General features: G+C 49.9%; 1 protein-coding gene across 1 annotated transcript in view; it reads left to right on the top strand.

The window, feature by feature from the left end:
* Positions 1-27,915, top strand: part of CLMN (calmin) — a 112,577-nt gene that overhangs the window by 68,518 nt on the left and 16,144 nt on the right. The window contains exons 2-8 of the mRNA XM_024131090.3: positions 9,479-9,540; positions 12,927-13,022; positions 15,644-15,727; positions 21,276-21,368; positions 23,104-23,294; positions 25,111-25,304; positions 27,298-27,380. Coding sequence (XP_023986858.1) covers positions 9,479-9,540; positions 12,927-13,022; positions 15,644-15,727; positions 21,276-21,368; positions 23,104-23,294; positions 25,111-25,304; positions 27,298-27,380 — 803 coding nt within the window. The remainder of the gene's footprint in view (positions 1-9,478; positions 9,541-12,926; positions 13,023-15,643; positions 15,728-21,275; positions 21,369-23,103; positions 23,295-25,110; positions 25,305-27,297; positions 27,381-27,915) is intronic.

The raw sequence follows: 27,915 nt of genomic DNA, 5'->3' as shown, positions 1-27,915 counted from the left end.
CAGGAGAATTTGACACCTCTTGCCTTTCCCCATCATAGTTTCCAGTGTTACCTCTCCTGCTCAGGCAGGAATTTCTGTTCACGCTGGTGTCACTTTTCGTTGGCAGTTTAAAGTTGTAAATGGGAATTTCAGGGTTTGCTCTGTCCCTGGCATTTAAAGCAAATATTAACCACCTCGCGTTATGCTGTCTTGGTCTCCCACGTGGCTCCCAGGGCCTTCTGCCCCTCCCAGCAGCTGACCCCTCCCGCGTCTCTCCAGGACACAGTGCTGTGTCTACTGCTTGGAATGGCCAACTCATCCTGGTTTGCCTGTGACTTTCCCAGTTTTAGCACTGGAGGTCCTGTGTCCCGGGATCCCCCTCAATCCAGGGCAAACCAGGGCAGTTGGTCACCCTAATTCTAGAGAATCTCGCAGCTGATTGGCCTTTGCATGTACATAAAAACATTGGTATTTGAAGGGTGAGTGTGGGGCTTTATTAAAAATGCAAATCAAGGTCATGCGTATGCAGCTGAGCGTTTTAATCTCCTTTTTAAAAAAGAGCTGAACCCGAGAAGTCAAGCTACTTCTTATTAGGCCTATTTAAGCTCTGTTCGGGGACAAAACACCAGGTCAGCCTGTATTCTGCCGAGCTCACCAGGGTGTGAAACCGATTCTTTGTGAAGGTTCTTCAATAAGATGTTTGCTTTGAAGGGTTCCACCAGCCCAGCAAGGTGCCGTGGAGAGGGTATTGGCTCACCAGGCTAGACTCTTCCCTCGGCTGTGCAGCCAAGCACCGGAGCAGGTCACTTCCCCTCTCTGGGACTCAGTTTCCCCATCTGCACCAGAAGCACCATCGCTCACCTGTTGAGGTTGCCGTGAGGATTCAGCGGCGGAGTATTTCTCCCTGTGCCTGGAAGAGGCTGCGGAAATGTTGACTTTTCCCTTCTCCCCTTCCTCTCTTGCGCGGGGGAGGCTGGTTCTCACCTAAGGCAGGTATAAGCCTGGTTGGCCAGCTGCTATAATAACAATCCCCAAAGGACTCTGGCTTAACTCAGTGAAGGTGTATTTCTCACTCACTCAACAGTCCCACAGTGGTATTGCTCGTGGGGTGGCACTGCTGGGTGATCCTTGTCCCAGGGGGGATTTGGGAGTCCAGCCTCCTTCCCTGCTATGGCTCGGTCCTCCTCTACATCCTTGGCACAAGGCATGAAGCATTGGCCTGGTCTTGTCTGAAAGTGGCATGCTTGCACCTCCCCGCGTACCGTTGGCTGGAACGCAGCCATGAGGCCCCCACCACCTGCAAGGGAGGCTGGGAAATGTAGTTTGGCTATGTGCCCATGAGAAAAAGGAAACAGGGTTTGGCAAACACATGGGAGTCTCTGTCACAGGAAGTGTGGCTGCCTAATTCAGTGGCTGTGAGGACCCAGTGGAGACATCCCCCATGAATGACCATCTCTCCGTATTTCCAAAGCAGGATTCTACAAGAAAGTTGTGATCGGTTTTACCCAGAAACGGGGTCTGGCTTCAGATGAGCTTGGCTGAGACCAAGTGAAACACGTCTTTATTGCAGGACTTATCAGAGCCTTAAAAATACTGATCATAAATATCCATGAGAGGAAACAGAGGATGCACTATTTCCCAGCTTTATTGGGTTCCTCTTTTGAAAGCCCTCTTAGAACTAGTCCTCTGCAGAATGTGGTTTGGAAAACACTGTTTTAGAAGTTACTCAAGTTAGTATTCAGAAGCCAGGATACTTTCCCGGAAACACTGGTATTAGAAAAAAGAAAATCATCAAAATCTCTGGTCCACAAAGGAGAGTTCAGTCCCCCAGGAATCACGGTCTCCATAGTATGGGAAGAGAGTATGTTTCTATCTTGCTTCCCTTCCTTCCTTCTTTCTCTCCTCCCCTCCCTCTCTCCACCCTTCCTTGTGGGACCTGGCAAAGGAAGCCCATGAGGACGGGGTCCACATTCTTATTTTCCATGGTCCGGTGTAAGTATCAGCCCATTTGCTTCCTGGATGGGTGTGTGAATGATCTGTCCGGACACCGCTTCAATCTCTGTCTCCGTTTCAACTGGATGCTTCCGGGCAGTCTGTCTGACTTGGTCATGTCACCTGGTCTGTCCGTCTGCGTGGATGTTAAAATCCCTTTTCCTAACCTTGGTTTTTATGGCTGGCTGGCTGGCGTCATCTGTCATAAATCAAGGTGGACCGAGGTTGAGCGATGGGGTTAGACAGGATCACTCACAGCAAGAACTAGAGTGGGTTTATTTTTGTATGTTAATCACAGGCACCCGCCCTGTATATATATATATACATATAGCTTAAAAGTTAATTTGGTGTGTAATTGGGACTAGCTCTTTGGAGCCCTGGGTTATGTGTTTGGGAGCAGGGGCATGGTGGGGCAGGACGTGGTATGTTAATTGGTGGCCTCTGGGACCTGTGAGAGAATTGGATTTAAGTCCCCAGTTCGAATGAGCTTGGCAGTTTTATTGGCGTCTCCCCAGGTGCATACTGGGGAGACCACCGGTTTGCACCGGCTGGAGCCCGGACTCACTCTTGGTGCTGAGGCCCTTCGGCACATCCCCGGCCCCACAAGGGACAAAGGAGGGAAGGTAGCAGAGGAGCTAGAAAGGGGGTGAGAGGGCCCTGCCACTTCCCTGCACACCGGTTGGTAGGAGTTGCATGCTCCTTGGCCTGGGGTCCCAAGGAGAGTTTTGCATTTTATTACCAAAGTCTCAATAAAAGGGACTTGGGTCGGAGCAAACATTGGGGGAGGAAAAACAAAGGAAATTAAATGCAAAATCACTGCTGGTGCAAACCACTTGGAGGCCTTGGCTTTTAATACCACCAGAGCCGATGGCGGTCCCCCAGGAGTCGGAACCGAAGGCTGCTGGCCTGGTATTCCTGAAGCCTGGCTCCCCTCCTGCTGAAAAAGAAATTGCCGTTTAATTTGTTTCTGAGTTTTATTTCTCAGATGAACCAGCATGGGGCCACGTAATGAGGTTGTGTTTCTGGGAGGTGTTGAAAGATGGGGAAAGGAGTAAAACCACAAGGCGGGGGACCCGGCCTCTTCGGGGGGCGGCCGCGGGCTCCTGGGGGTCCAGCAGTGCCAAGGGCTGGGTGGGGGCAGGCATGCAGGACCCCCCCCCACCCCGCCGAGGGCTAGCTTCTTTGTGTGCTGTCCGTGGGGCGGCGGGTGCCCTTGATCCTGGGTTAAAGATCCCCAGCTGATGGAAAGAGCTGGCACAGCTGAAGCGAGCCAAGGGGGACACTTAGAATGAGTGGGGGTCTGAGCCATGGAGAAAAAGAAGGATATTTGGCAAGAAGGATAGTGGCTTTCCCAGCCAGCGGAGGAAGTCAGCTCAGACCCAGAATGGGAAAGTGTATGTGTGTCAGGACATTGCTTGTATAAGGTGGGGCAAGAGGTTTCTGGACCAGGATGCTATTGGAGGAACCCCCTTGTCACCATCGGGGGCTGTGGCTTCCCCTGGAGCTGAGATGGCCCTCTGTACAGACCCGGGCTTCTGGCGAACAAGGCCTGGGGCACAGGAGCCAACGCATGCCAGGGTCCTGCCCTCACACAAAACGGGAGTAAAGCTTGAAAAGTACGGGGCCTCCTGCCACCCTGCCTCCTGGATAGAGAGGGCTGAGTGGGGGACTTCAGTGACCTTTCCACTGGGGACAGGGAGGGCCCACTAAGCTGTCACCAGGGTAGCCACGCCCCATCCTACAGAAAGCTGTCAGTAGGGCCCACGTGTGGGTCCCTGGAATGCTATGAATTGTGAGAAGAAACAAGTCTGTTTACTGAGGTCCTCTGTGTGTCACACACACACACACACACACACACACACACACACAGAGGCATCATCGTCTCATTTGGTAGGGGAAGGCGTTATCTCTATCACACAGAAAAGAAACTCAACTTCAGAAAAGTTCAGCAGCTTCTCAGAGGTTAGCGATAACAGCTGCAGCTGCGTCGTTCAGCACATGCGCTGTGCCCGGCTCTGGGCGAGGGCTTTGAGCTCCCGGAGGTGAGGCCACGGCTCGCCCCAGCCGCCTCCCCCCCGCCCGGGCAGTGCCCCTGCGGCTGGAAACAGGTGCCCCCAGCTGCCGCATCTGGATGGACGTCGAAGGATAAGCCTCCCCTGCGGGATTCTGCTCTGCCGTCCGCCTAGGCGAGCTCTGATTCATCTCTCGGGACTCTCAGAGCAGCTGCGTGAATTTAGTGACTTAAAGCATCATCAGGAAGAGCATTTTTGACAAAGCAGGAAAGGAATTTTTGTCGCCAGCGCCCATGAGCAGTACTGTAGCCAACCCGGGAGCCCTGTCCGTGTCTCCATCTCAGGTTGCGGGGTGGCATTGTGGTTCTGGCTCCAGAACGCCGGCCCTTCCTCCTCCGCCAGGTGATGTCCCATCGCCGTCTCTGCTGTGCCCGGAGGTGACCAAGGGACTGTGCCACTTGTCTCTTCCCGGGAAGACCCAGGTTCTTCAACTGTGTACTATCATAACCCCCGAGCTGGTCAATTCAGATTCCCAGGCCCCAGCCCCAGAGAGTGTGACCCAGTAGGTCTTGGCTGGGGTGGAGGAATTAGCATTTTAACTGTCACCCCAGAAGCCCAGAAGCTCTTGATGTTAGGGATCCGTGGGCAGTGCTTTGACGAATACTGAGTCTTTGGGTGATCACGTTGCAGTTGTGTACATGAGCACCCGTGTGCATTAACTCTGAGCCTGTGTGTGTGTGTGTGTGTGTGTGTGTGTGTGTGCGTGTGTGTGTGTGCGTGTGTAGTTCTAGGAGGATGGTCATTAAAATGGCAATACTGGTGATCTCTGGGTGTAATGATTTAAAGAGATTTGAGATATATTTCTCTATGCTTTTCTTTCTTCCTTTCTTCCTTGCTTCCTTTCTTTCTTTCCCCCCTCCATGCAGCTTGCAGGATCTTAGTTTCCCAGCCAGTGATCAAACCTGGGTCTACAGCAGTGAAAGTGCCAAGTCCTAACCACTGGACTGCCAGGGAATTCCCTCTCTATGCTTTTCTATATTTTAATTTTTTGTGATGAGCATATTATTTTCATCAACAGATAAAGCCATCAAGGCTTTCCCATGGGTGGGGAAGAGCAGACTATTACAGAGGAAATATTGTATAGGAAGAAGGTTTGAGGGAAATGTGGACCTACGGAAAGACAGCCACAAATGTAAATGAGTCTATTTTAACTCCCAGAGCTAGTATCCCTTTTTCTGTGGCTTCCAACCCCTGAGCCTGCCATTGAGAAGGAAGGAATGTCACACCTCCTGTTTTCAAATTGCCTGTTCTAGGCAAAGCAGGAGCCAAAGTCATGCCTTGGAATTTGGGATGGTGGAGTTGAGCCAGAAGGCTGGGCCGCCCCGTCTGTGTGTCCCTGGAGTCCCGGGCCTGGCAGCCCCTCCTCCTCCACCGGACCTGGTGCTCAAGCACCCTGGCTGGCCAAGCAGAGCTGGGATGGCGATTTTCCAGCGCTGTTATTACTCCGTTGTTGCCCAGTAAACCCACACCAGGCCCCACAAACACTCCGCAAGAAGGCCAGACCCTTCCTGAGAAGTGGTTTCCTACACCTTTACAACGTGATAGGTGCCGTGGACAAAAGGGGCCGTTGGGTTTAGGGAAACGATATAAAGTTTATAGAGTCTTGGCAGGGCCAGAAGTAGAAAAGGCCTGCGGGATGGGGGTGGGTATTTGGAAATTCAGGAGGCCCGGAAAGGGCGGCCGACCTTTGTGTGGAGAAGCCAGATAAAATACCCCAAGGGCATGCGGTGTGCCCTGGGGCTGGGGGAAAGGTGGCCCTTCTGGAGCAGCTGTTGGGAATGCCTTTCTGGCGGATCCCTTTTGATCTTCCCAGCATTCCTGTGGGGGAGGCATGGTTATCCTCATCCTGCAGAGGGGAGACTGAGGCAAAGGTGTTTTGAAAGTTCTGACCTTGACCAAGGTCAGCTAATGGTCTAATGGTGTGTGGCTCTCAGGTGGGCCTTCTGGGGCAGGCTAAATTCTCGCATTCCCTCTCCTGTGTATTGAGCGGCATGTCCTAGTTTCAGGAACAGAAAATATGGTCTCCGTACCCTATTTCTGTTTGGGACTCATCTGCTATTTGTGACCTAGTCTCACAGTCCCCTGGTGTCTTCAGTCATCACCTTGCCCTCCTGTGGCTCCACTGTGCTCTTGAAGCTGCCTTGTGCCTGAATTCGCCCACTGGCCTTGGCTGGAATGGAAGTGACGCCACCCAGAGGTTGGCTGTGGATCAGGGCAGGGCTAAAATGCTGTCTTTACCTTTCAGGATCCCTCCGTGTCCCAATTCTATGGGGGGATCATCTTAGGGCCCCCAGAGGAGTCCCCCTTGGAGTCTGAAATCACCTCCTCCCATCCCATCAGCTCTTGAAATTTCTGATTCATTTCTCCTTGTTTATGTGCCTTGCGGCATCCGTGTTTTCTCTCTCCTACTTGGCTGTGCATTCTTGGAGTGCAAGATTCCACGAATGCTTAATTCTTCATCTCTGATTTTGCCCACAGGGTTGGGCATAGTTCCCAGCAAGTAGTAATCATTGAGTAAGTATCAGCTGGGAGGCTGGCTGAATGGATGAATGGATGGATGGATGGATGGATGGATGGATGGACCAATGGACTAATGAGTGGGTGGATGGATGGATGGGTGGATGGATGGACTAATGAGTGGGTGGATGGGTGGATGGATGGATGGATGGACTAATGAGTGGGTGGATGGATGGATGGATGGACCAATGAGTGGGTGGATGGGTGGATGGATGGATGGATGGACCAATGAGTGGGTGGATGGATGGATGGATGGATGGACTAAAGGGTGGATGGATGGGTGAGTGGATGGACAGATAGGTGGCTCAGTGGGCAGATAGATGAGGCATATGTAGACTAACAGACACCCACTTCCTCATTTACACCCACTTCCTCATTTACACCCACTTCCTCATTTGCACCCTCTGCACAGTTAAACTAACAGCCTACGCCTGGTTCTCTTAGGCTTTCACTGAATGCACTTCTGTTTCAGGAGACAGACTTTGCTCTCTCTGAAGCCATATGGAGAAACCAGCCTGAGTGTTTGAATGTGTGTGTAAATACTTTACAATCCCCATAAACTTGTTTAAAGACAGGGTGGGGTGAAGGTATAAATTGGGGCAGCCTTTTGGGAGGGCAGTCTGGAAGTAGCTATTAAATTCTCAAATGTGCCCACTACTAAGACCCAGCAGTTCCGCTTTTAGTCGTCAGGCGTAAGAACTATAGTCACACGTTTGTGCACAGAGACTCATGCCAGGTTGCCTGTGCCAGGGTGCTGGCTACTGCACTGCTCCACACAGTAAAAAACCAGAAATAGCCCATGTCCATCAACAGCGGGACAGACGCTAAACTATGGGAAGACCCACACTGCGGAAAAAGCTGCAGAGGCAGAAAGGTCTCTCCCATCTTCTGGGAAGTTCTGGAACTCTGTAACTCATGGCCCTCAGCACATGCCCCCCTCCTGGCCTCGCTTCCATCAGCTTCTTTTCCTTCCTCCCTTCTCCCGCCCCCCATGAAAAGCAGTTCACTAGAATGAGCTCTTTCATCCTTATGTCTACTAGCCAGTGACCTTCCCTGACAGAAAAAGAGGAAAATGAGAGAGAAGCAGTTATGTGCATAATTACTGTCTGCTGGCTCTTCAATTAAAAAGATTGAAAGGCACAATATTAAAATCTGATTTATGGGCACCACTATCTACCTAATAATGAGGCTGGGAGGAAAAAAAGAACCACAGTCGCTAGAGAAAACCATAGCCTTTTTTTCTCCGCCAAGAGATAAATTGCCTCTCATTTTCTTATTGCTAAAGAAATATGAAATGGTTTTAAGCATATGTGATGTGTTCTTTCAATATGTTGAAATCCAGAACTTAGTGATTTAGGAGTTGTCTGGCTCTGACATTTCCAGGAAGCTTCCTGAGAGGCGTAGCGTCTTGAGCTGCAGGGGCTGCTACCGTGGTCCCCGGGGCGCCCAGACCCAGGCACTGGCACCACGGCCTCTCACGGAAACTCCCTCCGGGTGCCCGGGCACCAAGCCAGCTGACGCCACAGAGCCCAGGAGCGAATGGGGAAAGCACAGACTCTAGTTCCAAGTCCTAATTTTGTGGCTTATTAGCTCTTCGATCCTCAGTTTCCTCATCTGTAACATAGGAACAATACCCTTACTAATTGCGTGACGCTGGGCAAGTGCCCCAGTTTTCCCATCTTGAAAGTCCCTCCCTGCAAAGGCTGTAGGAAGGATTAAATCAGTGAATGCATGTAAAGTGCTTAGATGGGTACCTGCCACATAGCCGGTGTTCGGTAAATATTTTTTAAACCATTATCATTACTACTGCAGATGCCTTTGTCGTAATTTTTGGAAGAGATGGAATTCAAACCCAAGCCTTCCATTTCCAGGGAGCTGGCTGATGAGGGGCAGACAGACAGATGCTCAGCTCTGTCTCTCTCCAGCTGATGTCCGGGGCAAGTCAGGGTACCTCTCTGAGCCCCATTTTGTTCATCTATAAAATACTAGTTTCTACTTCACAGGTGGTATTGTCAGGATTAAAGATTATTGGAAACAAAGTGTCCAGGACATAATTCGTGCTAGGTAGATAGATGGCAATAACTCTTGAAAAGGAAAGACCTTTCCTCCTAAGGAACCTGTTTGGGAAATTCTGTCCTGTGGGGGAAGGGGTCTGTGTCTGGTTGGCGTCCTCCCTGCTCACTGGGGCTCTGCAGAACTCTCCCCTCCTGGGGGGCGCAAAGTATTCCCTGGCTCTAAAAATAATTGCTACAGAGAAAAAAAAAATGAGCAGCTATTGTGCCAGGAACCCTTTTGAGCTTGACCTGCAGGATCGCGGGTCAGTCTTACGGCAGCCTGGAAGTGGGCTGTCACGCATGTATCTTCATGGGGAAGATCAGATATGGGGATAGGCGACCGGCCCAAGGACGCAAAGCTGGGAGGTGACCAGGCTAAGAGTCCAAGCCAGGACTGTCAAACTCTTTCCACCACACATTCCCGAGCCCCCTCCCAGTTCCTAATCACTGACCTCCACTCCTTTCCTCCATCCCAGCTCCTCTGACCCATCACGACCGCCAGGCAGGTATGTGGCATCATCACCTCGTGCTTTAAATTTCTATCTTCCCACCAGTGCTTCTTATGCTGGAGGGTCAAATGCCCAAATGCTCACGTTAGCTCGTGCATAAGATTTTGTTCTGTGTGTCTGAATTCGTGGGTCTTTAATCTATTTAAGATGCTCAGGGTTGGGCTGGAGAAAATGGATTCTAGGTGCTCCCCAGCCCCTTGCCAGCCTCCTTCTGGGAAGGTCTCCATCCCTATATGGGACCTCCGGGGCTCCCCATATCCTACAGAGATTCCATAGACTCTCCCCTTGGGAAGAGGAGGGTGGGATTTTGCCTGTACTTCTTTGCACCCAGCTAAGGGCACTTCTTTGTTTTCAGTTGAGCGGGAGAATGTGCAGAAGCGGACCTTTACTCGATGGATAAACCTCCATCTGGAGAAGGTAAGCAGGGCACTCGGCTTGTTGTTATAAGTGACGGATTCCTCCCTAACGGAGTGCATTCTCACTGCCAAGCGTCAAGCTCGGTGCTGGGAACGTGAAGGTAAGTAAGACATGGGGTTCTGACCTCCTGGGGTTATCAGTCTAGCTGGGGAAGGAGAGGGTCCATCTTTAAATAGGAATCGCTGAGCAAAAGTTAGGAAACATTCACTGTTGAACAACCCAAACATGGGGCTGGGGGGATCTCGACCTCTAGTCTGGGGTGGTCAGGGAGGCTCTCGTGAAGACCCACTTATAGGTATTTGGGTTGATTCAAGCAAAAACTCCTCAGACCTTTTAACCAAGCCAGATGCATCACGTAATGCTGCTGTTGGTCAACAATATTATCTGCTTGTTTGGGTGCATCAAGCACACATCTCCTTTAATCCTCAGGACAACCCTCCTTACCCCGCACCCCATCCTGTTACGAATGAGGAAACAGAAGCCTGGAGACATTGAATCGCTTCTCTGCTGCAATCCCACAACCGAGAAGAAAGCTCTTCCTGTGGCTTCTCCTGCATATTGCACTTCGTGACCCCTCTTCTCCCCTTTTTCTTTTTTTGCTAACATACTCTGGCCAAGCAACATTGAAGGCATTTTGTCTGCCGGCTTCTCAGGCACACAAACCCTAGAACAAAAGCAGCTGAACCAGACACAAGGATGAGCAGCAGAGAAGGGGCAGGATGTGAAATGGATAAATAAACAGCTCGGAGGGGGAGAAATCCGAACCCTCCTCACCACGAGGTTCCCCCACCTCCACCCCCTACCCCCCCCTCCCCCGACAGAGAACATTCTAAATTGCCCCGGGGCTGGGGGAGGAGAGATTATTTTTCTTGTTATTAAGAAAGCTGGTTTATCAGGATTCATTTTACTCACTTCACATCTTCTTAAATTCCACTATCTGGTTCTCCAAATAGACCCAGCCAGTACTCTCATGTCTTTCAAAGCCGGTGGTATTCAAGTATCCTACTTCAGTGAGTTTAATACCTATATTTTCTTCTCTCCTCTCCTCTTAAAAGGCACAAGAGTAATATTAACTGCCCTTAGAGTTAACCCCAAAGAAAGGTTCTTAGAGGAAATCACTGAAATGATTAGAAAGCAGAGAAAATAAATGTGGTTTTTTAGGAAGTGGAGCTCTTGACCGAAATTTTAATTCACGTAGCGTAAACTTTAGGCCTATAATATTTCCCGAGCAGCCGCTTGACCACCCACACTTCTATTCCCCACCTGCAGAACGGGTTACGCTCGACCCAGGAGGCTCCTGAACTCTTCAGGGCAAAGTCTCTCTACATCATGGATGAAGCGTTATAAATCACTTGCCAGTTGTTTTGACTATTGGTGCATTTTCGGCAGTGCTCACACAATGAAGTGTTATTTTTGGAAAAAAAGGAAAACTGTTCCCAAAATCTGAGTTCACTGAACTCCTAAATTAATGCCTGATGTGTATCAGGGTAGCTGGAAATTCCTCCTGGCGGACGGAGTTTAGCCATAGTGTATTTCTTTCTTTCTTTCTTTTAATTAAAAAATAAATACAGAAAAGTACAGAGGGTAATAGAGCAAATACCCTCGCACTCACTCACCCCCACTCCCCCCAAATGAACCTCTGTTAGCATTGATCGCATCCAGAATTTTCTCCGTGGCCATGCTTCTTTCTGCTTCCTTTTTCGGGGCAGGTGGGTAGCACCCACTCTACAGATAAATCAGATAGCACCTAAAACTGATTCGTAATAAACGGGGCAAAATTCACAGCCACGTTTCCAACCTTGAGACTTTCAAGAACAACTTTTCATGTAAAGGAAACCCAGGAACTCCTCGGGGAAGTGGGCTTAACTGCAATTTGAAGGCTGTCAGAAATATTTACGGGGTCTCTGGCTTCTGGAAAAATTCCTTAATTTACCCAAGGAGTTAGATCATTAAGAAACCCCTGGCGGTGCTGTTTACTCGGCCATACCAATCTCATGAAGCCCATGGAACGTCTGGGGCCCCGAGGAGTGTTTTCACTGGAGTGGGTTCAATTTCTCCTCCTGCCATCTTGCAGATGGAGGCCGGCCAAGGCCCCGCTCGCTGCTGCTGGGCTGAGGCTCTTACAGACACTGTCAATGGAAATTATTCTCCAGGTTCAGCTCAAAAGCAAGGTTTGGCCACGGTCGGGGCTGCTAACTGGAAGTTTTGTGAGTTCATCTATCAGGGGCTGTTTTGTTCAGGTCTTGCGTTTCTGCCCGCGTTAACAGGAATAACATTTCCATAAGAGTCTTGGTAACCTGATACCGTCATGCTGCGTGTGGAATGTTCCTGCAGAGCAGTGGGGAGTTTGCAAAGAAAATAATTTGCCTTTGGGTTCAAAGTCGCTGTTGCCCTTGAAGCAAAGCCCTTTTCTGTGCACCTGTGGGTGGAATTGCCCCGGTATTTTGACTAGCTGGGAGTCAGGGGGCTTGTATAAGAGGTAAGGAAATGCCACCTCCCGAATAAAAAAAGACAACATGGGCCCTCCAAGGCTTTCACGGGGAGGAGGGCTTCCTGGAGAGGAGGCCTTCCCAGAGGAAAGGGTGCCTGGGCCACAGCTCCAAGATTTCCCTGGCTCTCTGACTGGTGACAGCCGCCATTCCTGTCCCCTAATTAATCCGGTCTCCTGTGGGAACACCCCCTTTCGTTGTCCCCAAGAGCAGTAAGTGTTCTAATGCTTCCAAATGCCCCAATACCAGAGAGTAAATAGAATTTATGTTGGGGGGTTAATTAAAAATGCAGGTCCTGGACCCTGTCCCCCAAGATTCAATAAATCCTAACCATCCTGCGTTAAAGGAGTTTTTATCAAGCTTGTTTAGTCAACAGAAACCTTTCTTTAAGCAAAGTCTTCCTGGAACCCTAAATAAAGGCCAGTAAGAGCTATCGAAGGGAGTGCCGCAAATCAGCCTCCTCTGGGACCCCCCTGCCCCCACGGGGCTCCCTGAAGTGCTCTGCTGAAGCTGTGTCCTGGGAAGCACAGTTTGGAAATCTCTGTGCTGGGACATCTGCCCAAGAAGTTCCAGCCGGCCCCGCGGACCCCGGGCCACACCCAGCCAAACTCTTGGTGGACACAACACAGGTCCCTCAGACCTCCCCAGGTCAGAGAGGAAAGCAGGGGGCTTCTGACTTTTTCCGCCCGGAGCCTCCTCCACAGCTCCCCAGCGCACCCAGTGCCCACGGGCCACCTCCAGGGAGAGGGGATCGCTATCTCCTTGGATGGGCTCTGCTGCCTGTAGGCACATCTGGATGTCCGGAAGTTTTTTCTCCAGTGAAACCTGCAGTTCTGAAATTGTTCTGCGGCTTACACAGATCACTAATCGGCTGCTTTCTTTCCCCCTCTTCCACAGTGCAACCCACCTCTAGAAGTTAAAGATTTATTCGTTGATATACAAGATGGCAAAATCCTAATGGCTTTGTTAGAAGTCCTGTCTGGGCGAAATCTGGTACGTATGCTCCAGAAGGGTTAGGAAGAAGTAAAAATGCAAAGGAAAACATTGCCAAAGGGTTCTTTTCTGTACAGATCTATGTGTATGTACATATACCTGGCTATCCATAAATCCTTTGACGGGAAACCTGGGAGGGCGACATTCCTTTCTCGGTGACTAAGACTGATACAGTCATGTGTAACTAAGCAAATATACTTTAGCAAGTAAATAAATAAATGCCCCATGTTTTCTGTGAGTCCGTAGCTAAGGATCATGACTGAATCATGACAGTTTAGCTGGCCAGCCATGAAATTACCTAGAATGAGAGCTAAGAGTCAGGAAGATGGAGAAGAAAGGCATCTTATCAGCCAAAATCTATAATCCACCCGGAGGCTAAAACTAGATACACAGAATTCTAGAACCTTCTTGTGAGTATGACCAAAATTGAATTGAACCAGCTGATCTTGGGGTTCCTTCCACTTTGGATCTTCACCAGAGCTCTCCATGTTGCCTGTATCTGCTGTATATAGGTCGGTCCTCTCTCCCCAGTTCACAGAGCAGGGTTTAACAGCTTCCACACTGTTGGCATTTCGGCTGGGGTAGTTCTTTGTCATGGGGGCGCTGACCTGGGCATCGCAGGACGTGTAACAGCAAAAGCCTCCTTGGGTCTCTAGCCACTGGATGCCGGTAGTACCCCCAGGTGTGACAACCAAAAATGTCCCCAGGCACTGCCAGAGGTTCCTTGAGGGGGCACAGTGATCTGGTCAGAGTACCAGTGGTGTCAATTTTGAGAAACCGGCTCTAGAGTCCAGCGTTCGATTTGGCTCAAGTGACCCAGCATGGCTGATACAAAAGTGCCGTGATGGGGTATAGCTCAGCCCGTGTGGACCTCTCTGGATTTGTTATTTTTTTAAAAAATAAATTTATTTATTTTATTTTTGGCTGCATTGGGTCTTCGTTGCCGCGGGCTCAGTTGCTCCGCGGCATGTGGCATCTTCCCGGACCAGGACCTGAACCGTGTCCCCCGCATTGGCAGGCAGATTCTAAACCACTGCGCCATCAGGGAAGCCCCTCTGGATATGTTCTTAACTGTAGCTTTAAAGTCAAGAGCCCCTACTTCTGTTCTCAGATCTAATGCGGCTGGAGGCTTCTCACACCCCTTCCTTGCCTTTGCTTCCGCAATAGCCTCCCCGCCCCGCCGCAGGGGGGCTCTGCAAAGTGATACTGTGAATTCTAAGGAAGGGCAAAGCCACTGCAGTAAAAGGAGCACAGTAAGTCCCCTACATATGAATGAGTTCCATTCCGAGAGCGTGTGTGTAAGTCCAATTTGTTCTTAAGTCCGACAAAGTTAGCCTAGGTACCCATCTAACACAGTCGGCTATATACCACTGCTTTTAGGCTCGCTTCCAGACACGCTGGGCTTGAAATAAAGATATTGTACTACTGTACTCTATACAGTACTGTACAGTAAAGTACACAAAAGCACAACCACTTGTAGAGGATGCACGCACGTGGCAATGTACGCCAGACACGTGAACTAACTTACGTGAGGGCGTGCAAACGCACATTCGCATCTTTGAAAGTTCACAGCTTGAAGGTTCATACGCAGGGGACTTACTGTATTTGGTTTCTTTGCACATCTCACAATGCGCTGGCTGCATAGTCTCTAATAGGCTTCCTGAAAAGGCGCATTCTAGCCCCTCGTTCTGTGTTCCCAGCAGCCCAGGCTCCCACTTTGTTGCCAGGGCACTGGTCAGGAGCTACCATGTCCTTGCGGGCCCTCTGTTGGGAGTCTTTGATCCTGGAGCCCAGCCAAGAACATCCAAGACCTCACCCATTAGCTTGCCTGGCAGTTCCCACCATGTGGAAGTGATACCCACCGGCCTGCCTTGTAGTGTAAAGCACGCACCTGGAGGAGCGGGGATGGACTTCAGTTTCAGGATGAGTTTCCTCTGCTGGTCTTCCTAGTGGGTTCGACTAGCATTGTCAGAGTTTTTGCTTGTGCAAACACCTTTCTCTCTCTCTCTGTCTCTCTCTGTTTCTCTGTGTCTGTCTCTGTCTCTCTGTTCTCTGTCTCTCTGTGTTTCTGTCTCCGTCTGTGTGTCTGTCTCTCTTTCTGACCTGGGATAAATGTCCACAAAACTCTTGGCCAGAAAACAGAAACATCTGCGGCCGCCAGGGAGGGCTTACCGGATGATTTAGCAGCTGTGGGTGACACTCCCGGCTGATGCTTTCTGCCCTGACAAAAAGCATCAGTGCAGTGAGAAGAACATGTCACCGACAGTCTCTGGAGGAGGGAAGGAGTATCAAAAGCCAGGAGCTGGGTCAGAGAGAAAAATTTGACAAATCTGCCCCTTGTTTAACCCCTGGATTCCCCTCCTTCACCAACTCGAGTGAGTTTGGTCCCGGGAATCCTAAATAAGGTGACCGTCGGGGGTGCCTGAGGGTACTGTTGTGTGTCCTGGGGCCCCGTGCCCGGGTTTGGATGTGGTCCGTGTGGGCTCTGCTATGAGCCCCAACCTTCTCTTGAGACCAATGTGAAAAAGGTAAAGAAAAAGACAAGCACATCCAACGGCACCGCTGGGGACCGAGTGCCTGTCGTGGCTTAACTGCTTGTTTTGTTCTGGTTTGTGTTACAGCTGCACGAATACAGATCCTCATCCCATCGTATTTTTCGGTTGAACAACATAGCGAAAGCGCTTAAGTTTTTGGAAGATAGCAATGTAAGTATTTGAAACGCATCTTGTTAACACAGACTTCCCTGTGACAAAAAGGACATGATTTGAAGTTTAATGCTGGTCACAAGAGATGCGGGCAAAGGGGACCCTGCTGAGATGGTCGAACGAAACTACGTTGAAATGTAACAGAACTCACGCAGCTAATCCATCAGCCGGAGATGCAGTCCCTGACTCCCCGCCCGCCCCTCCATCTCCATCAGGCTCTCAGATGTTCAGAATTTAGTTGACATTTTCTTTTTCATTTTGGGGGATAAGAGCATGTCAGGGTGTAAAACTTTTTCTTAGAACTCAGAATATGGGAAAAGCAAGGAGGAAAAGGGGGCTAAAAGAGCCGGGGGAAAATTACATAATTCTGTCCCCTTTGCTATAACTTTCTCCACTTAAATTAGCCTTTTCTGTGTTTTGAACTCTGCGTCATGTCCTTCAAAACTGGGAAGGAATGGCCCTAGAGGGATGAAATTTCCAAAGTTCCCCTTTCGTTAAGTTTCACCAGTTAACGACCACGTGGGTCCCTGCATTGGGAGAGGGAGGGGCCGTGCAGTGGTGCTGGCACTTAGCAGCCCTGGGTTTCATCCCAGCCCTGATTCTCCGGTCTTCCAAGTCATTCTGTGACCCCTTGGCATCCTTTCAGCACATTCCTTTTCTGCTTAGATCAGCCCAGATCAGATCCCGGTGCTTTACCACCAGGAACCCCAAACAAACTGCACTTTGTGATGATGTTCTACCGTACACGCCGATGTGTCGGGCAAGCTGACGGGTTTTTACCGCACTGTCCCCCTGCCCCTAGCACAGCCCCTGGAAGGAACTCTCAGTGTCACTCATTCAGATTCTAAGGCCTGGGCTGATAAGCGTGGATCCCTGCCCACGTCCTGGCTGCCAAGGGCAGAGAAAAGCACCTTCGGCTTTTGAAGAGGGCGCTGTACTCTGCCTCCCAAACTGTGGGGAAAGCCCCAGACCTAGGAGGGAGTTCAGGTGGTGACGGCCAAAAAGCACAGCTCTGGTCATAGCAGCATCATTCATAATAGCCAAAAGACGGGAGCAACCCAGATGCCCATCCATGGACAAAGGGATGAACAAAATATGGTCTGTCCATGCAATGGAATATTATTCTGCCATGAAAAAGAATGCAGTGCTGATACAAGCTACAGTGTGGATGAACCTTGAAAACATTATGAAAGATGCCAGACAAAAAGGACCACTTCTGCTGTGAATCGATTCCTATGAAACGTCCAGCAGGGAAATCTCTCGAGTCAGAAAAGAGACGGGTGGTTGCTCAGGGTTGAGAGAGTTTGGGGGATTAGACAGGTGACAGTTAAAGGGTACAGGATTGCTTTCTGAGGTGATGAAAGTGCTCTAAAATTATGGTCATGCCAACAAACCATGGAATTGTATATTTTAAATTGGGTGAATTGGATGGGATGCGAATTGTATCTCTCAATAAAGCTGCTTTTAAGAAAGCACGTCCCGTTTCGTGAAAACGCTGGCTTCTCTGCAGAGTCAGTTTCGCCATGCGCCTCGGTGCTGACGGCACGTTCAGGGCACCGCTGCCACGGCTGCCCCTCCTGGAAAATGATGTAGACGCCTTGAGCCTCCATTTCCACGTCTGTTACATAGAGGTGATGAGAGCCAAACCTACTTCAGAGAGTTGTTGAGGATGGAATGTGCCCGTCCAGGTGGGGTTTAGCCAAGTGCGGGCACAGGGCACAGTGCGAGGGCTGCGTTCGTTAGCTGTGGCTCTTGCTACCTCTCCCCAGCTCCATAGCGCCGCTGTCTGCTCCTGGAAGGGAGCGTTAGGCGTGGCCCTTCTGGGCAGCGTCCACCCCTGAATTCCGAAGAGCTTTGTTCTTATGATAACGTGGGGCCTTGGGACCACTGCCCGGGATACTCACTGTTCTTCCTTCCAGCTTGTGAACCCCTAAGTAATTTCCTGCTCTGCCAGCTGCCACGTGTTGATGGGTCTGTCCTGCAGGCAGAACTCTCCCCCTGCATTTACAAAGTGTCTTCTGTGGGCCCAGGGCTGTGCTCAGCCTTGGGGACATAAAGCTGCATTAGGAGCACATCTCCGCTTCAGGGAGCTTAGAGTCTCGCAGAAGAGGCCTCACGCGGACAGCAGGCCGCTCATCACTGCAGGGGCCCAGGGAAGGAGCGGTGATCCTGCAGAAGCGAAAAAACAAACAGCCTGGGAGCCTGCTGGGGGGTGTTGCAGGTAGGACTAGCCCATGCTCAGGGGTGGCAGGCCTGGCGGATTACAGAAGGTAATCCGTCCCTAAATGTTTCCCCAACTGCAGTAGCTGCCTTATGGTACAAAAGAAAGAACAGTAAAGCTCCCTTCTCCTTTATTTTTTATTAAAAAATCGGGAAATATGCCAAATGTGGTTGTGTTATGTCAGCTCTTTGCCCCATTGGCTCCCGTGGCCGGCAGGTGAGACAGGTGAACGGCCCCGTGGGGAAGGGAGCACTGGTGAGTGAGGCAGGTGGAAACAGGCATTTTGGTTGCAGTCTCTTTCCCATTGCCAGAATCCACAGAGCGCTCCTGGGCCCCTGTTGGCCCCTTCCTTTCCCACTGTCCCAGCTCGAGGGAGGACGGGCCACAGTGGCTCTCCTGAGCCAAAAAAGTGCCCAGAACTGGGTGATCAATGCCAAGCGGGCGCTGGAGGGGCAGCAGTCAGGTCCCATTTGCCCCAGGATTCAGGTGCTGTTAGTGTGGACAGCCTCTGTCCCTCCCTCTCTCCCCCAAAACTGTGAGGCTCAGAGTATAGTGTTCACTTCTGTGTCAGAGACCCGCTGCCCCACAGGACCAGCTCTGTGACCTCCGGCAGGTCATTCAGCCTCTCTGAGCCTCAGCTTCCTCATCTCTGCAATGGGTATAGTATGACTAACCCATGAAAACCACTGGGCAGAAGTCAGCACTCCCCGGGGAGGGCATGACCGTGATGACCATTACCACTGCCCCACGATGGACGTGCCAGCCAGAGGGGGAGAAGGAATAGCCCCAGAAGCCAGCTGGTCCCTTTATTGTCCGTGTGGCGAAAACAGCCAAGTTATAGCGGGAAGAGGAGGAGGAGGACATCGTCCCTGAAGCTTCTGACTCATGTCTGGCTGCTACATCGTCTGTTTGCCAGGGAGAACCAAGCCGTGGCTGGGCGCCCGAGGCAAGGTCTTCGGGAATATCCACAATCCCCGCCTTCCCTCAGCCAGGCTCCCCAGTCCCCGTGGCCAGGAGAGCGCTTTATTCTCCAAAGGTGGCGGCTGCTCCCCGCTTCCCCCCTCCCTCCCTGTCCCAAGAGGGTGAACCATCCTATTCCCCACATCCCTACAAGGCAGCTCTGTGATTTCTCACTTTGGGACACTTTCCGTGAACCTCAGCTCAGAGGCCGTGCTGGGCTTCCTCCGGGGGTAGCGAAGGCCAGGATTGTCACCTTGACTAAGTGCTTTGATGTGACTCCCCCGCGCTGGGATGCGATCAGGGAGCCACAAAAAACGGAGGGAGCTGCCGGAGCAGAGGGTCCAGGGCACACGACCCGCCACAGACCGCAGGGGCTTCGTCCCATGGGACGTGTGGCCACGATGAATATGGACGGGCTGTTGGGCCTGAATTTGATTGGCTTTGTCGTTCACAATATTGACAACTTCCTTCAGCCTCTAACCCGCCAGTGATGAGCTTGTGCTCTCTGGATTATTCTCTGGGCATCAACCTGCAAAACACATCTGAGCCAGGGACTCAGGATTCTCACCTGTGATTAGGAAAGCCCAGGCCCTACTGATGGGTGCGGTCAGAAAAGCCCCAAAGGAAAGAGAGAAAGAAGTATTTGTGTGAGATACTCTCTTTGTGTTTTCTTTCCCGAGTCTCCTGAGCAGAATTTCATGAACCAAATTTGGATTTGAAAGTTTACCTTGGGACTTCCCTGGTGGCGCAGTGGTTAAGAATCCGCCTGCCGATGCAGGGGACACGGGTTCGAGCCCTGGTCCGGGAAGATCCCACACGCCGCGGAGCAACTAAGCCCGTGCGCCACAACTACTGAGCCTGTGCTCTAGAGCCCGCGAGCCGCAGCTACTGAGCCCATGCTTCGCAACTACTGAAGCCCGTGTGCCTAAAGCCCACGCTCCGCAACGAGAGAAGCCACCGCAGTGAGAAGCCCGTGTACGGCAACGAAGGGTAGCCCCGCGTGCGGCAACTAGAGAAAGCCCGCGTGCAGCAACAGAGACCCAACGCAACCAAAAAAAGAAAAGAAAAAGTTTACCTTGATTTACTTGATTTCCCCTCTCCTTCCCCTGAAGAGTGGAGTTTACATTTGCAAAGGGTGGTAAAGAATGAAGAGGCGGAAAAATGTGACACCGACGGATGTGGCCTGCAGTCTTCAATATTTACTCTCTGGCTCTTTGCAGACCCCTGATCTACATACTCAGGTTTTTTTTTTTTTTTTTTTTTTTTGCGGTACGCGGGCCTCTCACCGCTGTGGCCCCTCCCCTTGCGGAGCACAGGCTCCGGACGCGCAGGCTCAGCGGCCACGGCTCACGGGCCCAGCCGCTCCGCGGCATGTGGGATCCTCCCGGACCGGGGCGCGAACCCGGTTCCCCTGCATCGGCAGGCGGACGCGCAACCGCTGCGCCACCAGGGAAGCCCCATACTCGGGTTTTGTTTGCGGAGTAAAATGATGACTTCGGGCGGTGGTGCTCAAACCCAAGCGTATGGCAGAATCACCTGGAGCCCTGGTTAAAATGCAGATTGTGGCGCCTCCCAGGGTTTCTGATTCAGTTGCTCTGGGGGGAGAATTTGCGTTTCTAAGGAGTTCCCAGGTGACAAGGCTGATGCTGTTGCTCCAGGGGCCACACTTTGGAAACCAGTGCCTCAGGCATTCACCAAGGGTAATCATCCTGCGGTCAGAACTAGTTAACTAAATAGCGTGATCTCTTAAGGGTTCCTCAAATATGCCCATCTGAGCCAGTCGGTAGGGTGTTTTGTTGCGGAACGTTGCAGAAAGATGCAGAAACGCTGGGTAGCAGCCTTATCCCCGCACACTACTTCTAATTAGTAATGGATACTTGTCTTAGCTGTCGTGTTCCTTGATCGCCGATGTCAGCGCTCTGTGTTGGCCCAAAGACGTGTTAACTCTGGAGGTTTGGTGGTGTTAGTGTGGTCCGCAGACCGACCTTGGGCATTTTCCATCTGTTCTTGGAAAAGGATGACTTTCTTACCAGTTGTGTGTCCTGGGCACGTTACATAGACTGCTCTGGAACTTCTTTCCCGGAAATATAGAGATGATAGAAGAATCTGTGACGTGGGGTTGTTATGAGGATGAATACTTGTAAGGTGCTTAGCGTAGCGTCTGCGCGTGCGAAGTACTGTGCACGTGTTTGTTAGACACACGTACATACATTTTTGCATGTTGGGGTCCCTGAGAGGTGGCCTGGGGCAGCACCGAACAGCACAGGTGAGAAAGAGAAACAGACCCACGACGACAGCATCAGAAAATAACATGTTGCATCCTATTTGGACACTCTTGTTAAGCTTACAAATTGCTTCTCTCTCCAGGTAAAACTGGTTAGCATCGATGCGGCAGAAATAGCAGATGGCAACCCCTCTTTGGTCCTGGGGCTGATTTGGAACATAATCCTCTTCTTCCAGGTAAAATCATTTTTTTCCCATAACACACGGTAATGATCTCCAGCAACACGAGAGTGGAGCTGGATGGAGGGGGAGACAGTGAGATTTCGTTTCTAACAGATTTCGACTTTTCCGTTTCCTGGGAAAGAACTAGAAGAAGCTGGTTGCTAAAGATTTTGAATTCCTGTGATTCTAAAAGTGGTGTGAGCTCTGTTCTCCTCTTGGCACCTGAAGATTTAAATATTTACTTCGACAAGTAGTTTTGTTCTAAAGCGTCACAAGAGCTGGGGAATACGTCGAACCAAAAATTGAACTCGGTAGAGTTACTTTCCTAAAATGACTTGCGTTCATCAGAGACGGTTAAAGAGCCTGTGCAAAGATAGCTCTAGGAAGAGGTGTGTGTGACAGGAAAGACCTTGTCTTTCCATCCTTAGCACCCTCAGCCTCTCTCTGGAAATGCAGATTTTATAGAGCCAAGGACAGGGTCTGTGGCTGGAGTATGAAGGAGATATTTCAAATTGTGCTCAAGTTCTTTTCCCTGAGTAGGAGGGAGTGAGCTGATGTTTCATCTTCTAAAATCCCCCTCTTTTGAAATAGAAAATCACGGCTCGTTGCTTAATGGGTCTCCCAAGCGTAAAAATGATCTGCACAGAGGCTCATGCTTACGTTTCAGAGAAGAATGAGCTCAAACAAGGCTTGGAGACAATAGCCCTGAACTTAAAAAACCAAAGCCTCCCTCTGAGCCTCAGTTTCCACATCTGTGAAATGGTAGCAGTGGTCCAACTGTGTGGTGAGCATCAAGAGATGCTACGTGGGAAAGGCCTTTGTCAACTGTCCAGTGTCATATACAGGCTTCAGTTACTGATGTTTGTTCTTCAACTCCCTGATAGACTGGAAACGTCCTGAAATGTGTAAAAAGTCCTTAACTCCACTCTGGATCGTCACTCATTTATTTGGTAAACGTCTAGTGCGTTTCTCCCATGTGCCAGGCTCTGAGCATACAAAGTCTTGCTCTCATGACTTTCTGGTATCTCAGACAAGTCAGTCCCATATTATAGAATTCTGTGATGCAGGCCACGATCAGCATATGAGCAGAGTGTTGTAAAAGCTCCAAGCTGGGGCAAGCGTCTCAGAGGGGGAAGCGGGGAGGGGAAAACTTCCTGGATAAAGTGACACCAGAGCAGGGTTTTAAAGGATGAGGAGGAGTTCGCTAGACAAGTGCCTCTCAGACTTTACTGTGCATACCAGTCACCTGGTATGGGGGTGGTATTGAAATGGTCTGGGGTGGGACCTGGGGTTCTGCATTTCTCACAGGCACCCCATGGTAAGAGCACATTTTGAGTAGCCAGAAGTTCAGTGTTGGAAGGGAGGGACATCCAGGCAGCAGGACCTGGGTGAGCATAGGCGGGTGGGGCTTGAAACAGCATGATGCACTCTGGGAGCGCCGGCCATGAAAGGACGGGGTAGGGGTAGGTGGAGTCAGGTCAGGAAGACCTCATCTGCAGCCTCTGGCCAGAGCTAAAGAGACTCCAGGAAGAGATGATTTTCCCTGCAAAGCATCATTGCACGCACCACAAGCCACAAGAAACAGCCAGGCCATCACGAGTACTGCCCTGACCCCTGACACACGACCCTCAGGAAGGGGTTTCTCCCGATCTGGAGAACCAGTTCTGCACCAGCTGGTCCCTCCAGCCGGGGTCCACGAGGGACTGTGCTGGGTCTGCCTCCGGGGTCTGAAACGCCGTTTTCCTTCCAGATTAAAGAACTCACCGGCAACCTCAGCAGAAATTCTCCATCTTCCAGCCTGTCACCCGGCTCGGGGGGCACAGACTCAGACTCCTCCTTCCCACCTACGCCCACTGCAGAGAGGAGTGCGGTGATATCGGTGAAAGACCAGAGGAAGGCCATCAGGACACTGTTGACATGGGTGCAGAGGAAAACAAGGAAGTAAGCCGCACGCCCTGTTCCCCAGCACCCCGTGCTGCTGCCAGGCAGGGGGAGGAGGGCTAACAAAAAGGGCATCACCGTTTACTCAGTTATGTGCCCGGCGCTTCACATAGACTCGCAGAAAAGGGAGTTCTGTCAGTTTCTGTTTCTGCACACGAAACCGTACTCACCCAGTGTTTGGTTTGCAGAAAGCTGATGATAGAATTTGAATAGAAATCCCAGGGGCCTTCAACACAGTAAATCCCAAGGTGGGGCTGGCCCTTGGATCCTAATAACCTGGACACATTTATTATTAAGCTTCTGGGTATCTTTCAGAGTCTGTACCTACTTAAAAACGAGTAACAGTAAAGGCTTCAACCCATCAGAGTCAGGTCTGGCCCTTCCAAAACTGAGACGGGTGAAGTGGAACCAAGTTCCTGGCCTTCTGTTTAACCCCTTCCAGGCTGGGGAGACCCTGGTGAATCTCTTACCTTTCTAAGCTGCATCTGTAAGATGGTGACTTACCATTCACCCCCTTAGGGGAGAGTTAGGGTTAAATGAAATAAGCTCTGTGAAAGCACCTTGCAGAGTACCAGCACTTAGTAAGTGCTCAGCAATGGATCCTGGCTCCCCAGTGTATGGAAATAAAAGATGGCAGGAAAAAAATAAAAGATGAGAGAGAAGTTGGATCTTTGGGGTTTTGATTAAGGGGCTAAGCGTGATAGAGTTGATTAACGTGAGCGACCAGTAAATGGTATTTAAAAGTAAATCAACCAAAAGTGAGCTCATTGCCAGGAGTTAGGGTGGCTATAACAGAGAGGAAGGGCCTCTGCGGGGAGTAGAACAGTCTGTATCGCCATTGTGGCACGGGTCACAGGAATGGGTGCTTGTGACAAAATGTCATGGCACTTACAGCATCCCCGTGACACTGAAGCCAATGAAATCCTAATTCGGTCTGTGGTTTTAATAGCCCTGTACCCACGTCGGTGTCCCGGTTCTGATAACACACGCCGGTAACGTAGGATGCTGCCGTTGAAAGAAGCTGGGTGAAGGGTCTACAGGGGCCCTTTGTACCGCTGTTGCAACTCCTTATGAATCTCAAATGATTTCTAAATAACAGGATTTTTTTCAAAGAGGGTTCAGGGATCACAGTTGAGAGACTGACGGGGGCGGATGTGGTCTCGAGGGATGGAGTCCAAAGGAAATTAGTGCCTGGCAGGATTATCTATCTTTGTCACTTTTAATGTTAGGATTTTATTTACATTAATCATGACATTCGCTGTCCCTTAGTGAGTGGCTTTCATGTGCCATCTGCATCGCACATTAGATCGTCCACGTGACGTGGCCGTTTTGGGGGATTCAGCCTAATACTTGCCCGTGACAGCTGCCCTGTTTTATAAATGAGTTTGAGGCTTAGAAGGTATGTGACTCAAGGCCACAGCACTGGAAGCACAGAGGGGCAGCCGGCGTGTGAACTTGGGGCTCTCTGGCTCCATTTTTTTACACAGCACATCTATGTTTGCTGCATTTTGAACACCACGGATAAAAGGAACAGTGTACAAAATGACTCCTTTATATATATGCGTGTATAAATATGTATATATCTGGGAACTGGGAAACACGAGGTTCTATTTTGTCTCCTCGTGTGGTGTACACCTTCCTATCCTGTTTGTCTGGAAAGGGCAATATAGCGAAGGTTCAGTGCGGCTATCCCAATCCTCAGGGCCTGGGGCGTCTTGGCCTCCCCAGGTCAGCAGCTCCCAGCCCTGCTCAGAGGCCAGCGAGGCATCCCTGAGTCTGCTTACTGACCTGCGCTGAGGCCGCTGCTTTTCCTCAGGTATGGCGTGGCGGTGCAGGACTTTGCAGGCAGCTGGAGAAGCGGGCTGGCTTTCCTGGCCGTGATCAAGGCCATCGACCCCAGCCTGGTCGACATGAAGCTGGCGCTAGAAGATTCCATGCGGGAAAATCTGGAGAAGGCTTTCAGCATCGCTCACGACGCCCTTCACATCCCCAGGCTCCTGGAGCCAGAAGGTAGATGTGGTTCTCTCTCTTTCTCTTTCTTCGTAATATATATATATATATATATATATATATATATATATATATATATATATGGTACGTATGTAACACCTGCCGTCCAATCTGGAGAATACGGAAGCATCTAATGAAGTCATTTTTATATCTCCTGTATTCCTGCCACTGAGATCATTTTCCCAGTATTTTTCCTTACATCTAATTACAATTTTTTTACCTAATTGGGATCATTCAGTGTATGTATGGTTTTGTATCCTACTTTTTTTAAACTTAACGTTATAATTGTGAGATAAGTATGCTGATAGGAGATCTTCATTACATATTTTTATTGGCTGCATAATGGTCCATTTAGTGGGTGCACCAAAATTTTCTTAGCGCTTTACTACTGGTGGACATCGAGGTTGTTTCAGAATAGTCGTGTTTATATACAACGCTGCAATGAACATCTTATTGGTTAAAGCTCAGTGTGCATCTCAGATTATTTCCTCCAGGACCAGGTCCCAACAGCGGAATGACACAGCTAGAAAGTACACACCTTTTTAGCGCATTTGGTTATCTCTGTCAAATCGCCTTCCATGTGGATTAGGCTAATTTAGGGCTCTCTCTGGCAGTGTGTGAGGGTCCCAGCTCAACAGACTCGCTGATGGGGCACGCAGTGAGCTGGCTGCTGGCAGGGAGGGACTAAGACAGTAGGGAGCAGCCGAATCTTGGGTACAAGGAGAGCTGGAGTCTTCATTCCACCTTCTCCGCTCATCAGCCACTTGTGAGGCTTCACTCAAATCATTCCCCTTCGCTGGGCCTAGATTTCCTGAAGTGTACAACAAAGAGAAAAAACCTCCCTGGTCTGTGGGATCCTTCGCCATCAAGCATCCCAAGATCCCATGTAAAAACCGCGTGTTCTTGGTGGGAATGTAAATTGGTGCAGCTCTTATGGAAAACTGTATGGAGGTTCCTCAAAAAATTAAACATAGACAATCATGTGATCCAGCAAACCCTCGACTGAATATATATCCAAAGGAAATGAAATTAAAAAAACAAAAACAAAAAACCCCAGCCACCTCAGGAATTCCCTGGCAGTCTAGTGGTTAAGACTCAGTGCTTTCACTGCTGTGGGCCTGAGTTTGATCCCTGGTCAGGGAACTAAGATCCCACAAGGCGCACTGCATGACCAAAAACCCCCCAAAACCAAAAAAAAGCCCCCCCAAAACCCCCAAACAAACAAAAAAAACAAAAACAAAGGAATTGAAATTGCAAATCTTGGAGAAATATCTGCACACCAGTGTTCACCGCAGCATTATTCACAGTAGGCAAAGCATGGTAACAACCGACGCGTCCATCAGTGGATGAAGAGATAAAGAAAATGCTGTGTATATGTACAATGGAATATTATTCGGCCATGAAAAAGGAAGAAATCCTGCCATTTACCACAACACAAATGAACCTGGAGGACATTATGCTGAGTGAAGTAAGCCAGGCACAGAAAGACAAATACTACATGATCTCACTTATACGTGGAATCTAAAAAAGCCAAACTCATAGAACCAGAGAGTATAAGGGTGGTTACCAGGGGCTGGGGGTTGGAGGTGGGGTGGGAAAAGTAGGGAAATGTACAAACTTTCACTTATAAGATGAATAAGTTCTGGGGAGTCTAACATACAGTATGGTGACTATAGCTAATAATACTGTATTGTGGACTAGAAATTTGCTAAGAGAGTAGATCTTAAGGTTTCTCAGCACACCAGACAAAACCAAAAAAACAAAAAAGGTAACTCTGTGAGGTGATGGATGTGAGAATTAACTTGGTTGTGGGAATTATTTCACAGTGTGTATGTGTGTCAAACCCTCATGTTGTACACCTTAAATATATACAATTTTCATTTGTCAATTATACCTCAATAAAGCTGGAAAACAGTTTTTTAATTAAAAATGTTTTAAATAAATAAAAACCGTGTTTTGCGTGTCCTTCTAACTCCTGTGTCTCTCTTAACAGACATCATGGTTGACACGCCAGACGAGCAGTCCATCGTGACTTACGTGGCTCAGTTTCTAGAACATTTCCCGGAGTTGGAAGCCGTATGTCTGTTTTCCTTACCTATAATTCAGAAACCATACATTTCCATCAGCTGGCCCTCACATGAAGCTTGGGGTTCGGGCTGTGTTGTTCTGTGTTACAGCCATAAGGATCAAGACTCCATCTCAAGTGCCTTGAGCGTTGCTTTGCCACTTTTTCATTTCAAAATCGTAGATAACGTGTATGATATTTAAAAGCAGAGAGGGAAGTTAGGCACACCTCTTACAAACCTCTTCCCATCCCAAACTTTATTAAGATTAGAAGAGATGCCCACTTGTAATATGAATCAGCTACTTGATTTTCTAGATGTCAGATGGAACATTTTAGCAGTCTACCAGATTTTATCAGAATGTGAAAAATTCTCATAGACAATGACCATTCAAAAGCATGCCTTTTGGGCTTCCCTGGTGGCGCAGTGGTTGAGAATCCGCCTGCCGACGCAGGGGATACGGGTTCGTGCCCCGGTCCGGGAAGATCCCACGTGCCGCGGAGCGGCTGGGCCCGTGAGCCATGGCCGCTGAGCCTGCGCGTCCGGAG

The sequence above is a fragment of the Physeter macrocephalus genome, chromosome 11 (assembly GCF_002837175.3).
Source record: "Physeter macrocephalus isolate SW-GA chromosome 11, ASM283717v5, whole genome shotgun sequence".
In the NCBI taxonomy this organism is placed as follows: Eukaryota; Metazoa; Chordata; class Mammalia; order Artiodactyla; family Physeteridae; genus Physeter; species Physeter macrocephalus.
The sequence above is the reverse complement of the archived record's forward strand: the minus strand, read 5'-3'. Positions and strand labels throughout refer to the sequence as shown.